General features: G+C 45.2%; 1 protein-coding gene across 8 annotated transcripts in view; it reads right to left on the bottom strand.

The window, feature by feature from the left end:
- TENT4B (terminal nucleotidyltransferase 4B) overlaps window positions 1-13312 on the bottom strand; it is a 72780-nt gene extending 59468 nt beyond the window's left edge. For 2 of the 8 annotated variants that reach the window (XM_055554319.1, XM_055554320.1), the window contains exon 1: window positions 11975-12826. In XM_055554319.1, the coding sequence (XP_055410294.1) occupies window positions 11975-12603 (629 nt within the window). In that variant the 5' untranslated portion in view covers window positions 12604-12826. Of the gene's footprint in view, window positions 1-11974; window positions 12827-13242 lie in introns of those variants that run through there. The other 6 variants (XM_055554318.1, XM_055554317.1, XM_055554316.1 and 3 more) reach the window with 5 other exon arrangements.
- Between the last annotated feature and the right edge of the window lie 641 nt (window positions 13313-13953).

Genomic DNA, 13953 nt, shown 5'->3' with positions numbered 1-13953 from the left:
TGGGTGAATTTTATTCTATGTAAGTTATATTCTAATAAAAACTATAAATCATAAGATCAGAATTTTAAATTACATGTATTTGTAATAGGACAGGTCAAGGGCTCTTACAAATTAGTAAGACAAACATTTCCAAGAGAAAGACAGGCAAGGAAAACAAGAAATTGAAAAGAAAAATACACAGACAAGTAAAGGCATGCACAAATGAAATCAGTAAGTTACTATTTTTTACCTATAAAATTGGCAAGAAATTGTTTTCTTTTGTATTGTAACTGAGCGACTTCACTTTCACTTTTCACTTTCCTGCATTGGAGAAGGAAAGGGCAACCCACTCCAGTGTTCTTGCCTGGAGAATCCCAGGGACGGGGGAGCCTGGTGGGCTGCCGTCTATGGGGTCGCACAGAGTCAGACATGACTGAAGCGACTTAGCAGCAGCAGCAGCAGCAGCATTGGTGAAAATTTGGACTCATGCACACTAATGACATTAGGGTAAATTGACTTGATCTTCCCCAGGAAAATTTGGCAAAAACCTTAAAAGATATAAACATTCTCCAATCTAAAACTTCATCCTCAAGAAATAACCACGTGGCAAGACAATTTAAGGAGAAAGAACAGTCTTTAATAAATGGTGCTGAGACAACCTGATATCCACAAGCAAAAGAATGAAGTTCAATGTCTACCTCACACCATATATAAAAGTGAATTCAAAATGGATCAGAGACCTAAATATAAGAGCTAAAAATGTAAAACTCTTAAAAGAAAAAATAAGGGTCTGTTTTTGTGATCTTGGATTACGCAATGGTTTCTTAGATATGACACATAAAGCACAAATAACAGGGGAAAAAAAATGGATAAATTGGAATTTATAAGATAGAAATAACAAAACTTTTGCTTCAAAGGATAATATCAAGAAAGTATAAAGACAATCCACAGAATAGGGAAAAGTATCTACAAATCACCCATCTGATAAGGGTCTATAATCCAGAATACATAAAGAACTCTTATAATAAACAGTAAAAAGACAATCCACTAAAAAAAAGAAAACACGGGCAAGCAACCTGAATAGACATTTCTTCAAAGAAGACATACATGCAGCCTACCAGCGCACGCAAAGATGCTCAAGAACTTCCTTAGTCATCAGGGAAATGCAATCAAAACACAAAGAGATACCACATCACTTCACACTCACTGCTGCTGCTGCTGCCGCTAAGTCGCTTCAGTCGTGTCCGACCCTGCGCGACCCCACAGATGGCAGCCCACTAGGCGCCCCCGTCCCTGGGATTCTCCAGGCAAGCACACTGGAGTGGGTTGCCATTTCACACTCACTAGGATGGTTATAATCAAAAAGACAGATAATGACAAGTGTTGACAAGAACATGGAGAAACTAGAAACCCTCAGTCACTGCCGGTGGTGAGAATGAAAAATACTATCGCCACTTTATATAATCCAGCAATTCTACTACTAGGCACTTAACCCAAGAAAAATGAAAGCACATATCTACAAAAGATTCTGTACATGCATGTTCATTATTTATAATAGCCAAAAAGATGGAAACAAACCAAATGTCCACCAGCTAATAAACAGATAAAGAAAATGCGGTATATTCGTACACAGGGATATTTAGGCATAAAAGAAATGAAAGACTGATACATGTTACAACATGAATAAACACTGAAAACATGTTTTCATGAAACAAAAGCCAAACACAAAGGGCCACATATTACATGATCCCATTCTTATGAAATGTCCAGAAATCATAAATCCACGGGGACAGAAAGTCTGTCTGAGGCTCCCAGGATCTGAAGGAGAAGGGAAGAGTGGAGAACGATGATGGGTACAGGGTTTAAGAGAGCTGTGATGATTACACAATCTTGTAATATTCTAAAAATATTTTAGATTTTACATTTTAAAAGGGCAAATATGACAGCATTATGAATTTTATCTAAGTAAAAATAAGTAAAAAGATAAATAATCCTCTCTGGGGCAAAGGGTTAGCTAAAAACACATCTTTTATAAAAAAACAGAAGATTGGAGAAACATACTAAATGTTCACCTGGGAGCTGGTGAAATAAATTAAGGTGCATTCAACCAAGGGAATATCACATCCACACACAGTAGGTACACGGAGTCATACTAAAGGTAATGAGGTATTTAAAAATGCTGTAGAAATGTATTTCATATGCAAGATATTTGTTATATTAATACATTTTTTTAACTCAAAAAAGGATGCCTACAGGACTTCCCTAGTGGTACAGTGGATAGAAATCTGCTTGCCAATGTAGGGGGACACAGGCTCGATTGCTAGTTCAGGAAGATTCCACGTGCCCTGGAGCAACAAACCTCGTTCATTACAACTACTGAAGCCCACACTCTAGGGACCGCAAGCCACAAGTACTGAGCGCAAGTACTGCAACTATGGAAGCCCGTGTGGCCAGAGCCTGTGCTCCGCGACGAGAGAATCCACGGTAATCAGAAGCCCACGCGCGCACTCAATGAAGAGCAGTCCCTGCTCGCCACAAAGCCTGTGCGCAGTGACGAAGACCCTGGGCAACCAAACATAAATACATTTTTAAAAATTTTAAGTCTTAAAAACAAAAGTATGCCCACAATAGTCTGATGCCCTTCTCCCAAAGTAGAAAACAATCTTAGAAACCAGTTCTAACTTCTGGCCTCCAGACTGCAAGAGAATACATTTCTGTTGTTTAAAAATTTTTTTTCCTTAAATAGGAAAAAAAAAAAACTAAGCATACCCATAGTGGAATCCATAATGATAGAAAAAACAAAATATATGTATACATACATTAAAAAGTCTAAAAATGTGCTAACAGTAGTCATGTGCTGGTAGTAGTATTCGGTTCAGTTCAGTCGCTCAGTCGTGTCCGACTCTTTGCGACCCCATGAATCGCAGCACGCCAGGCCTCCCTGTCCGTCACCATCTCCCGGAGTTCACTCAGACTCACCTCCATCGAGTCGGTGATGCCATCCAGCCATCTCATCCTCTGTCGTCCCCTTCTCCTCCTGCCCCCAATCCCTCCCAGCATCAGAGTCTTTTCCAATGAGTCAACTCTTCACTTGAGGTGGCCAAAGTACTGGAGTTTCAGCTTTAGCATCATTCCTTCCAAAGAAATCTCAGGGCTGATCTCCTTCAGAATGGACTGGTTGGATCTCCTTGCAGTCCAAGGGACTCTCAAGAGTCTTCTCCAACACCACAGTTCAAAAGCATCAATTCTTCGGCGCTTAGCCTTGTTCACAGTCCAACTCTCACATCCATACATGACCACAGGAAAAACCATAGCCTTGACTAGATGAACCTTTGTTGGCAAAGTGATGTCTCTGCTTTTGAATATGCTATCTAGGTTGGTCATAACTTTCCTTCCAAGGAGTAAGCGTCTTAATTTCATGGCTGCAGTCACCATCTGCAGTGATTTTGGAGCCCAAAAAAATAAAGTCTGACACTGTTTCCACTGTTTCCCCATCTATTTCCCATGAAGTGATGGGACCAGATGCCATGATCTTTGTTTTCTGAATGTTGAGCTTTAAGCCAACTTTTTCACTCTCCATTTTCACTTTCATCAAGAGGCTTTTGAGTTCCTCTTCACTTTCTGCCATAAGGGTGGTGTCAACTGCATATCTAAGGTTATTGATATTTCTCCTGGGAATCTTGATTCCAGCTTGTGCTTTTTCCAGTCCAGCGTTTCTCATGATGTACTCTGCATATAAGTTAAATAAGCAGGGTGACAATATACAGCCTTGACGGACTCCTTTTCCTATTTGGAACCAGTCTGTTGTTCCATGTCCAGTTCTAACTGTTGTTTCCTGACCTGCATCCAGATTTCTCAAGAGGCAGGTCAGGTGGTCTGGTGTTCCCATCTCTTTCAGAATTTTCCACAGTTTATTGTGATGCACATACTCAAAGGCTTTGGCATAGTCAATAAAGCAGAAATAGATGTTTTTCTGGAACTCTCTTGTTTTTTCCATGATCCAGCGGATGTTGGTAATTCAATCTCTGGTTCCTCTGCCTTTTCTAAAACCAGCTTGAACATTAGGAAGTTCATGGGTAGTAGTATTAGACGGGCTATTTTTTCTTCATTTGGTTTAGCTGTAGTTTTCTATTTTTTTGACAATTAGCACTTATTAAGTAACAAATAAATATATATTGGTTTTAAAAACAAGTATCCTAACAAACAGTGGTATTAACACCTCAAACAAAGAAGAAAATAAAAGGTGAATAAAAGAATAAAGACATCAAATTTAAAACCTCATCACAGGCCTATTATTTTAGTAAATCCAAATTACTAGACGATAACTCCACAACCACAATCCTAATGCATCCTTACTCTTGCTTTGGCAGAAATCTACAATATAATAAATTTAATTTATAATACAAACGTGATAGTGCTAAAAGTTATGTTATTTTGACAAAATCGAAACAGTGACTCCAAGGGACTGGTAACGAAAAAATAAAAGGCCAGGTCCCAATTCTCAGTCCAGAAAATGGTTCCAATGAAACAGTTTATTTTAGCAGAGGTATGAAGATAAAATATTTATTCTACACAGTCTGAAGGCATTGTTCAGATATAAAAATATTGCTAAAAACAAAACCTTACTACCACCATCAACAAAAAAATTCACCACTAAGCACAGGGCTTACTCCCACAAAATATAGCCACGCCAAGAGAAAATAAAGTTTACTCAAAACATATGAAAAGAAGGACTCTAAATTTTGAAATCAACTCTGCAGTTACTCTTTTATATGTTTTTAGTTAAATGAAAATAAAACTCTACTTCATGCCAGTTTCCAAGAAAAAGAAACATGTAAAGGAAACACTGCAAAGTAATTCAAAGATAAGAGAGTTCAAGCGATATTGCTAAAATCAAAGCAAACTGAAAAATAAGGCCCTTTTAAGTCAATTTTACTTAAGATTTTTAAGGGCAGACGTTCTCAGTACTGCCAAGAAGTTTTTAAAATAAAAATTAAAAAGTTAAAATTAGGTGGAGTTATTCATGAGGTTATTATGATAAAAGCATAATAAACTATTGCTACTCATATGAGAACAGCTAAAATAAAAAAGTGATAATACCAAATGCTGGCAAGGATGCAGAGAAACCAGATCACACATACACTGCTGGCAGGAATGTAATCTGATACAGTGACTCTAGAAAACAGTTTACCCATTTCTTTCAAAATATGTGCTTACCAAATGACCCAGCACTTTTGGGCATTTATCCCTCTAAAATGAAAACATATATTTACATAAAAATGTGTACTTCATGAAACAGTTTTATTTGCAAAAGCCAAAAACGATATATAAACTCTTCTAGAATGTCTTTCCATCGTTAAACTGTGGTACCTCCAAATTTTGGAACGCTGTGCATGCATGCCAAGTCCCTTCAGTCGTGTCCAACTCTTTGCGACCCCATGGTCTGTAGCCCTCTAGGCTTCTCTGTCCATGGGATTCTCCAGACAAAAATACTGGAGTGGATTGCCATGCCCTCCTCCTCAGGATCTTCCGGACCCAGGGATCGAACCCATGTCTCCTGCTGCTCCTGAACTGCAGGTGGATTCTTTACCGCTGAGCCACCAAGGAAGCCCTTTGGAACACTGTTGCTGCTGCTGCTGCTGCTAAGTTGCTCAGTCGTGTCTCAGCATTAAAAAGGAAGGAATGACTGGACCTTCCAGGCGGTCTAGTCACTCCCAGTGCAGGAGGCCTGCGTTTGATTCCTGGTTGGGGAACTAGATCCCACATGCCACAACTCAAGATCAGGCATGTGCAACTAAGACCTGGAAGGAACTATTAACCCCACTCCAGTACTGTTGCCTGGAAAATCCCATGGACGGAGGACCCTGGTGGGCTGCAGTCCATGGGGTCGCTAAGAGTCGGACACGACTGAGCGACTTCACTTTCACTTTTCACTTTCACGCATCGGAGAAGGAAATGGCAACCCACTCCAGTGTTCTTGCCTGGAGAATCCCAGGGATGGGGGAGCCTGGTGGGCTGCTGTCTATGGGGTCGCACAGAGTCGGACACGACTGAAGCAACTTAGCAGCAGCAAGGAATTATGGTAACTGGAAAAAAGTCAAAGTACTATATGATTCCATTTATATAACATTTTCAAAATGAAAAAAAAATGTAAATATGGAGAACAGATTAGTAGCCAGAGGTCAGAAATGAGGGGACGTGTGCATGAAAATAAGGGGATAGCATGAGGGATCTTTGAGGTGATGGTATAGTTCTGTATCTTGATTGTGGTGGTGGTCACACAAATCTACACATGTAATATTTTCACAGAACTAAACACACACACTACACAAATGAGTATATATAGGACTGGCAAAATCTGAATAATGCTATGGATTATAACAATGTCAATTTCCTGGTTTTGAGATTAAACAATAGTTATGTAAGATGTTATCTCTGCGTGCAACTAGGTGAAGGGAACATGGGATCTTTCTGTATTATTTTCTGCCACTTTCTGGGAATCTATATTTCAAAATAAAAAGTTTAAAACAAATTAGATGGGGCTAACACATGAGAAAAATACAACAAATACAAAAAGCTTAACATAGTATATGTTAGTATATGGAACATGGTAAAAAGGCTCCATGAGCATTTTTACAGAATAGAGCATTTTTAATAAAGCAACTAATTTGAAAACATAGGTTTCTGCATACTATTCAAACTATTTCAGCAGAAAGCATGACTTGAGCTACAATTCCAGAGTTCAGCTGTCAGATACTATATGAAATCTCTTATGCACATGGCAAGATTTTTTTTCACATTCTGACACTGTTCACGTGATTAAGGAGCCAGTACACAACAAAAACATCTCCACATTCAGTTTTTTCCCAAAATCTTTTAACTCCAACTTCAACATGACCCAAAGCCCTTAAGTTTACAGAAGTCTCTAATATCAGCAAGTAACTCACAGGATGGAGTAAATTAACAGCTGCTGTTTGGGTTCAAATTAATGAAAAGTCTAGCTTGAGGGCATCCTCAACATCAATAAATACTCTTAGAAAAAAATAATTTTGTGTCATGTCAAAAATGGTAAAAAATGAATTGAAAGTCTTTTTGGTGTTCTGTAGCAACTGAGTCCCTAACAAATATTCTGAGGGTTACAAAGAACATTCTACTGGCCGTCCTCTGAATTCCTGCAGCAGGCTGAGCTGTTCAGCCAGCTCTGCAGGAAAACATCAAAACAGGAGTCTCAGTCAGCTGCTGGGAGCTGGACCCTAATTCTCCAATGAGCATCCTCTCTGGCCTCTAGCCCCTTCAAGACTACTCCATACCCATGTGTGTATAAATGATTAACAGTCTCCAGTGCAGTGGGTGTGATCCTGAAACAGTTTTCTCCACTAAATTTTATTCTAAAGGAAAAATAGAAAGCTGAGTAAAATCAACAACACCTTGCTTTTCTACTTTCCTTAGAAAAAAGTACCTTAAATTTTTCTCAGCTTCATCAGGTATAAGACTACCTAACCACAACTATTTGATCAGTTCAGTATCAGCAAGGGAGCCCGTATACTTTCTTCCCATGGCCCTTGCAGATTCCAAACACTAGGATTTACTGATAGGGGTTTCACGGAAGAAGTTGTGACATAAGGCCATCTATCACACCAAGACCGGATTGCTGGAACACACACGCCCTCCTCCTCCCTACCTTAGACTTTGCTGGTATCCCTTTCTCACTTTCTCACGCTTCATTTCCAAAAGAAGCTAAACCTTCTGTGTGAACCCAGGGTAGATTCCAGAAAGCTCCAGTCACTGTTCCCTTTTGCCTTTCAACACCTAAAACAGGCTAAAATGCCAATGATTCTGACAGGGTAACACTGTTCATTGTCACAGATTTCAGACAGATGAGTTGTGGCATGGAAGCAGCTTGGTTATACACGGTGTACCAGATGTGAGATTCTCAAACACGAATTACATTGTTAGTGTAGAATCTACAGTGCAGAAAACCTAATGTCTTCTTGAAAGCGCCCTTCAGCACCCAAATACAGAAAAATTCCATAACCCGAAGGTCCTAGTGCACTGAAGAATTCCTGTGGGCTACATACGCAAATACATAGAAGTTATGTGCTAGGTCGCTTCAGCTGTGTCCGACACTTTGCGACCCTATGGACCACAGCCCATCAGGCTCCTCTGTCCATGGGATTCTCCAGCCAAGAATACTGGAGTGGGTTGCCATTTCCTTCTCCATCGGATCTTCCCCACCCAGGGCTCGAGCATCTCTTATGTCTTCTGCATTGGCAGGCAAGTTCTTTACCACTAGCGCCACCAAATTATACTTAGAACAAGCCCTTGGACTAAGGCCTCTAAATTCTTTCATATTAATCTGCCCAATCACTCTGGAGCCAGCACTAACATCAATCCCACTGATCATATTGTGTAGAAATAGAAAGAGGCCATAACGTCAGTGCTGAAGAACAGTGTCAGCATCTTGGACTTAACTGTGCTACGCTGTACAACATACACAAGGAAGGACACTGCCCCACTGCAGTGAAAACGACTATATCTCAGCCCCCCAATTTCATCGACCTGCTAGACAGTTCCATCTAAACATCACCATACCTTTTGCTCCAAACCAATGGTCCTAATCCTTATGTTCAACAATAACATTAACATTTCCCCAGTCACTCCAATTCAAAGCTGTTATTAATACCATGGATTTAAAGCCATGAAGGGAGTTAGAATCTTTTCCATTCTTACTTTGTAGTACCTCTCACATTCATTCTTTCCCATTTCCAACCCCATCATTTCAGTTCAAGAAATTATTCCTTAAACCCAAGTTTCCCAGCAGGGACTTCTTGATGTCCCACTGTCAAATTCATACTCCAAAACATTGTTTTGAACGAGTCATCCAAGCCTTGGAAAAATATCTACAGATCTGGCCACGTGGCCAACATAAGCCTATCCTCATGAGCTTGAGCACCAAGCACGTTCCAAAGGAAGCTTTTGGACACCTGGGCTCAGGACCAAGGACTCTGAATCTCCAAAAGTTTCCTATGTTTGCTACTTTTTGTCATCTCTTCTTTCTCCATGATGATCAACAATTAAATCTTTGAAAAGAAAAGGGCTTAAAGCTCACTTTCATGAACAACCAGGAGCAGGTGGACTTCTTCCTACACCATGGCCAGCATTGGAAGGGAATGAACCCCCAAAAGTAGAATAAGTGAAAGTAACTTGATAAAGAAAAAATGGAAAGCAAACAAACTCCCTGGATCAGGGATACCTGGAGAAGGCTGAGATGGTACGCTCAGATGAGAGGAGTCCTTTTGAAAGAGGACTATGAGGATTTCAGGATGCCATGCAAACATCTTACTCTACATTTAAGAAATTTCCATCTTACCTCAATTAAAAAAAGAAAGGAAGAAAGAAGTTTCATCTTAACTAGCGACCTAGTAGATAAAACATATATATAAAAGGAAAATTAAACATAAGCAACTATGCCAAGAGCACGAAACAAGCACTGCAAGATTTTAGAGAAAGTACAAAAAAATCAAGAACATGAGCAATGAACTCAGGATTTTGAACTGCATCTTGGAGTGTTCAGGGAGTAAGTCAACCTGCTGTGGCAAAACAGAACACAGATAGATCACAGATGTGGGACAGAGTGGGTATCCAGCTGCCCCAGGTTCCAGGCCACTGTTCATGCGCTTTTTCTTCCTCTCCCTACCTGGATGGTCGTGCCAGTTCAGAGGCCAAGGACCACAACAATTTTTTAACCTATTAGCTAAATGTCAGTCACATCCCAAGAACTCTCAATAGTTTTACTATACTTAATCTCAGAATAGCATAACATTGAGGTGCATTCTGAATTCAGATTTTTTAAAATACCTGTATTAAAAACAGCAAGACTTTCCTAAAAGTTAAGAAATAAGGGTCCATAAATCACAACAAGAATTTTTAAGCACTCAGACACTCTTACACACTTAGGTCCCACTTAATAAAATTTTAAAAATTTAACTGCTGACATCTTCTAAAGGAGAAGGCAAAAGAATGATGAATCGATAAGCAGTTTTAAGACAGGTTTACAATCCGTTTTTAACAGCAATTCCTCTGGAAATGGAAATTCCTCTCTTTAATCCCTTTGAGGACAATGTAGTATTTGAATCCAGGACTAAGAGTATCTTGCTTCTACCTAAGTTCAAATGTGAGCCTTTTACAGTATCCTCAACATTAAATTAGCAAGTAAAAAGGAATTTCTAAGCTATCAAAGAAAGGCAGCCAGCATTTTGGATTTATAATACACCTTTGCTACATACATAAGCAGACGCTTCAGTAAAACGAAACTAGGGAACTTGGAGGTTTTAACTGACAGTGATTACTTAACTGGAGCTTATTCCTGTGAAATGAAACTATCAGAATCCCTCAATATCAATTTGCCTGTCATCAAACCACAGGTTTATACTTCATCTTGGAAATGCTATCAGGATGGAACCATGAGCCTTTTATTGAAAGAAGATGACCATGGAGAGCGCCCTTGAAGCTTAGCAGTAGAGGACTCAATCCAAAATGATCCCCCCTGGAAAGTGAGGACAGGTTTGACATGTACCCCAGTGCCAGCCTTAAAACGCTTAACTGCATTTTCCATAAAAGGTGGGAGTTGTAATAGTAGCATAGAGCAGACACCAGCCCACTAGAAGCAGATGGAACCCACCAACTCATTTTACCCAGACCTTCAAAAAGGTACACAGAACTCTCTCTGCTTGCCAAAGCAGGGCAGATCTGAATGGGTGAATCTAAGAAAAGGTTCCACAAGGGACTATTAATGGTGATTTCACCTGCCTACTTGTAACCCATGATGTAAAACAGGATCTGAAAAGTGAAAAGCAATTTTACAGCTCATTCTCCATACTCAAGCTACACACGCGCGCACACGCACGCACACACACACACACACACACACACACCCACCCCAAAACCTTCATTTTACAAAATTTTTGTAAGACTTTGTAGTCTATCCCAGCACAGGGGAAATCAACCTGGAAACAGTCCCTGCTTATGTACATAATTCACTAGGGGTCAGGTAAGATTCCATTTTGTAACAGCTGAACTTTAAACAGAAAGTCATTAGTGGTGCAACATTCACTCATTAGCATAAAGTTACCCCCTAGAATGAAAAGCATTGGCTGTCTCTGCCAGGATGACAACTTTACAGTGAGAAACTGGGGCCAAAGACGATGAACTCCTAGAAAGTTCCATGCGCCTGAAAAGAAGAGCTCACCATCTCCACCAGCCTAAGCTTAACTGTCACCTCATTCCTCACTCCCGACACAGCAAGGCATCACTAACATAGGAAATTCTAAGAAATAAAAAATAGAGAGATGGGCCAAAGGGTCAATAGCCACCAAAGCCTTTCAGAGCTGCCACGATTCCTGTTTGGGATTGGGGGAGGGGGAGGAGCTTTCTGGATGTTTCTATTCTTGGCAAGGAAAGCACCTCCAGGTCCGGTACCGTGAAAAGGCACTAACACAGGAATGTTCTCAGGGAATGAATGATGTGCCTGTGTTAGGCGACTTCATTTTGGGGTGTGGTGATGGGGGGCAGGGTGGGGAGGGCTAGAGGCATGGGGAGAGAAGAGAGAGAAGGTGTGTTTGACTGGGGGGGATGGGAAGAAAGAGTGGATGGATGGGGGGTGGGGATGGGGGTAGTCCAGGGAAAATGTGAACGGTTAGGAAGGAAGATGTGAATGACTAAGGGAGGTGAGGGGAGGGTGTGGAGGGTTGAGAGGATGTCCAGAAAAGGCGTGGAGCTGAGAGGGAGGGGGCAAAGGTGTGGACTGCTAACGAAGGTTGAGAGAAGGTGTGGACGGAGGAGGGACGCCATCAGACCCCTGAGGACCAGTAACTAAGGCAGGCCGAGGTTGGGGGGGCCTCACCCAGGCTCCCCCCAGCCCCCCCCACTCTGTGGGCGTGTGCCCGGCTGCGCGTGTGCAAGGGCCAGGCCACCAGGCCGCAAGGCCACCACTCACCCCACGACTCCCTGGTTGTAGTTCCTCCGCTTCCACGGGGTCCCGCTGTACACGCCCCCGCCGCCGTCTGCCCGGCCGCCCCCCGGGGCCCGCCCTCCGCTGGGCTGCAGCAGGCTGTAGTTGAGTCCGTAGGTGCTAGCCTTGTTGTCCCGCTTCCTCTTGTTGCTGCTGCCCGAGGCTGGGTCCGCGGGTTCCGCGGCGGGGACGGCGGTCGAGGAGTGCGGGGACGGGGACGCCGAGGGGGACGGGGACGCCGAGGGGCCCGCGGCGGCTCGACGGGTCCAGGCCGCGGGCTGGTGGTGGTTGTTGTTGTTGTTGGTCGTCTCCAGGGGCAGGAAGTCCCGCTGCTCCGCCGGCTGCGCGTGGCCGCCCAGCAGGCGCTCCCCGGAGCGGTACATGCCGGCCGGGGCCGGGGCCGGGGCCGCGCCGCTGGGGCTGCCGGTGCTGCTGCCGCTCCCGCCGGTGGCCGTGCTGCTGCCGCCGCCGCCGCCGCTCGCGCCGCCGCTGCTGTGACAGTGGTGGTTGAAGTAGAGGTTCCTCAGTCCCTGGGTGGTCTCCCAGATCTGCATCCACAGACTGTTGGACGGTCCGAGCTGCTCTGGCTGGAACCAGGCGATCCTCGGATCCATCAAACGGCGGCGGCCGCTGCCCCCGCCCCTCCCGGCTGCCCGCAGGGCCGCCGCCGCCGCCGCCGCCGCGCCTCAGGCGCACGCCCGGCCTCGGCTGCTGCTGCTGCTGCCGCTGCCGCTGCCGCTGCTACTGCTGCTCGGGGCCCGCCGCGGGCGGCGCGGTCGCGCAAGGAGCCCGGCCGGCGCAGGCGGCGTCGCTCCCGCCCTCGGGGGCTCTGCGGGCCCTCCCCCCCTCCCTCCGCCCCTCTGCCGAGCCCCTGTCACCGGGGTCCCCGTGCAAATGGCGGCTGCAGCGGCAGCTCCTGAGAAGGGCTAGCGGCGGCGGCGGCTGCTGCGGCGCGGCAGCGGCGGCGGCGGCGGCGGCGGCGGCGGGGGGGTGGGGGGACGCGCCTGCTCCGTAGCGTCTTTGCTCCTCCGGGCCCGGGGCGGGGCCTCCGTCGGCTCCGCCCCGCTCGCTCCGCCCCCGCCCCGCCCCTCCCTCCCGCGCTTGCCCCGCCCCCGCCGGGCCGAGCCGCCAGTCCAGCCCCAGAGGCCGCGCCGTGCGTCACAGAGGCTGCGGTGTGGCGCATCTGGGAGCCGCAACCGCCCGGTCTAACCGTCCCGACCCCGGCTAGGGAGGGGGGCGGGGGTCGCACATACCTGGGCGTCAGGGCACCCCTGACGCGCGTACCGCCTCCAGTCTCAGTTTCCTGGCCCCCGAGGTTGGGTGAGGCCGGACGGAGGCCGGTCGCCGCCAGCTCCGGAGGGAATAGATTGTGGGCGGTGCCGCCCCGCCCACTCTCCCCTCCCCCAGGCTGCAGCTCCCGGATCCTCGGGCTTCTGTAACCCCTCCCAGGATAGATCACCGCTCTAAGCACCGTTCCAGAGGGCGGAAAGTGCGTCCCTCTTTCTAGCAGAGCACGTGTCCGGGACCCTGCCCGGATGCAGGCTCCGCTGGTTCCTCTGTTGCTTGGCCACCCGGTTGCCCCCAGCGCCCTCCCTGCCGCGCCCTGGCCAGAACTGGGAGACGCAGGACTTGGTGGAGGGTTTCCCCACGCGACCCCGAGACAAGAAACCTGCTCCCACCTACAGGGCTGGACACGCTTCTTCGTAGAGTGCGTAAGCCATGGGCTCAAAACCACCGTCACACACCCCAAACCACTTTACAAAGACTTGCACACATAAACACACGCAGACCCACAGGCAGGGAGACAGACACACAAGCCACTCAGCGTGTGAAGAAACCACGTGTCCGAAGATGCATCAGCAACCATGAAAAACCCTTCTTAGTTCAGAATTAAAGAAAACCCAAAGCCTTTTAAGCCTAATTTGGGGACCATATTGTTGGCACCAGTAGAGATTTTCCACAAA

The sequence above is a fragment of the Bubalus kerabau genome, chromosome 17 (genome assembly GCF_029407905.1).
Source record: "Bubalus kerabau isolate K-KA32 ecotype Philippines breed swamp buffalo chromosome 17, PCC_UOA_SB_1v2, whole genome shotgun sequence".
NCBI classification, from domain to species: Eukaryota; Metazoa; Chordata; class Mammalia; order Artiodactyla; family Bovidae; genus Bubalus; species Bubalus kerabau.
The sequence above is the reverse complement of the archived record's forward strand: the minus strand, read 5'-3'. Positions and strand labels throughout refer to the sequence as shown.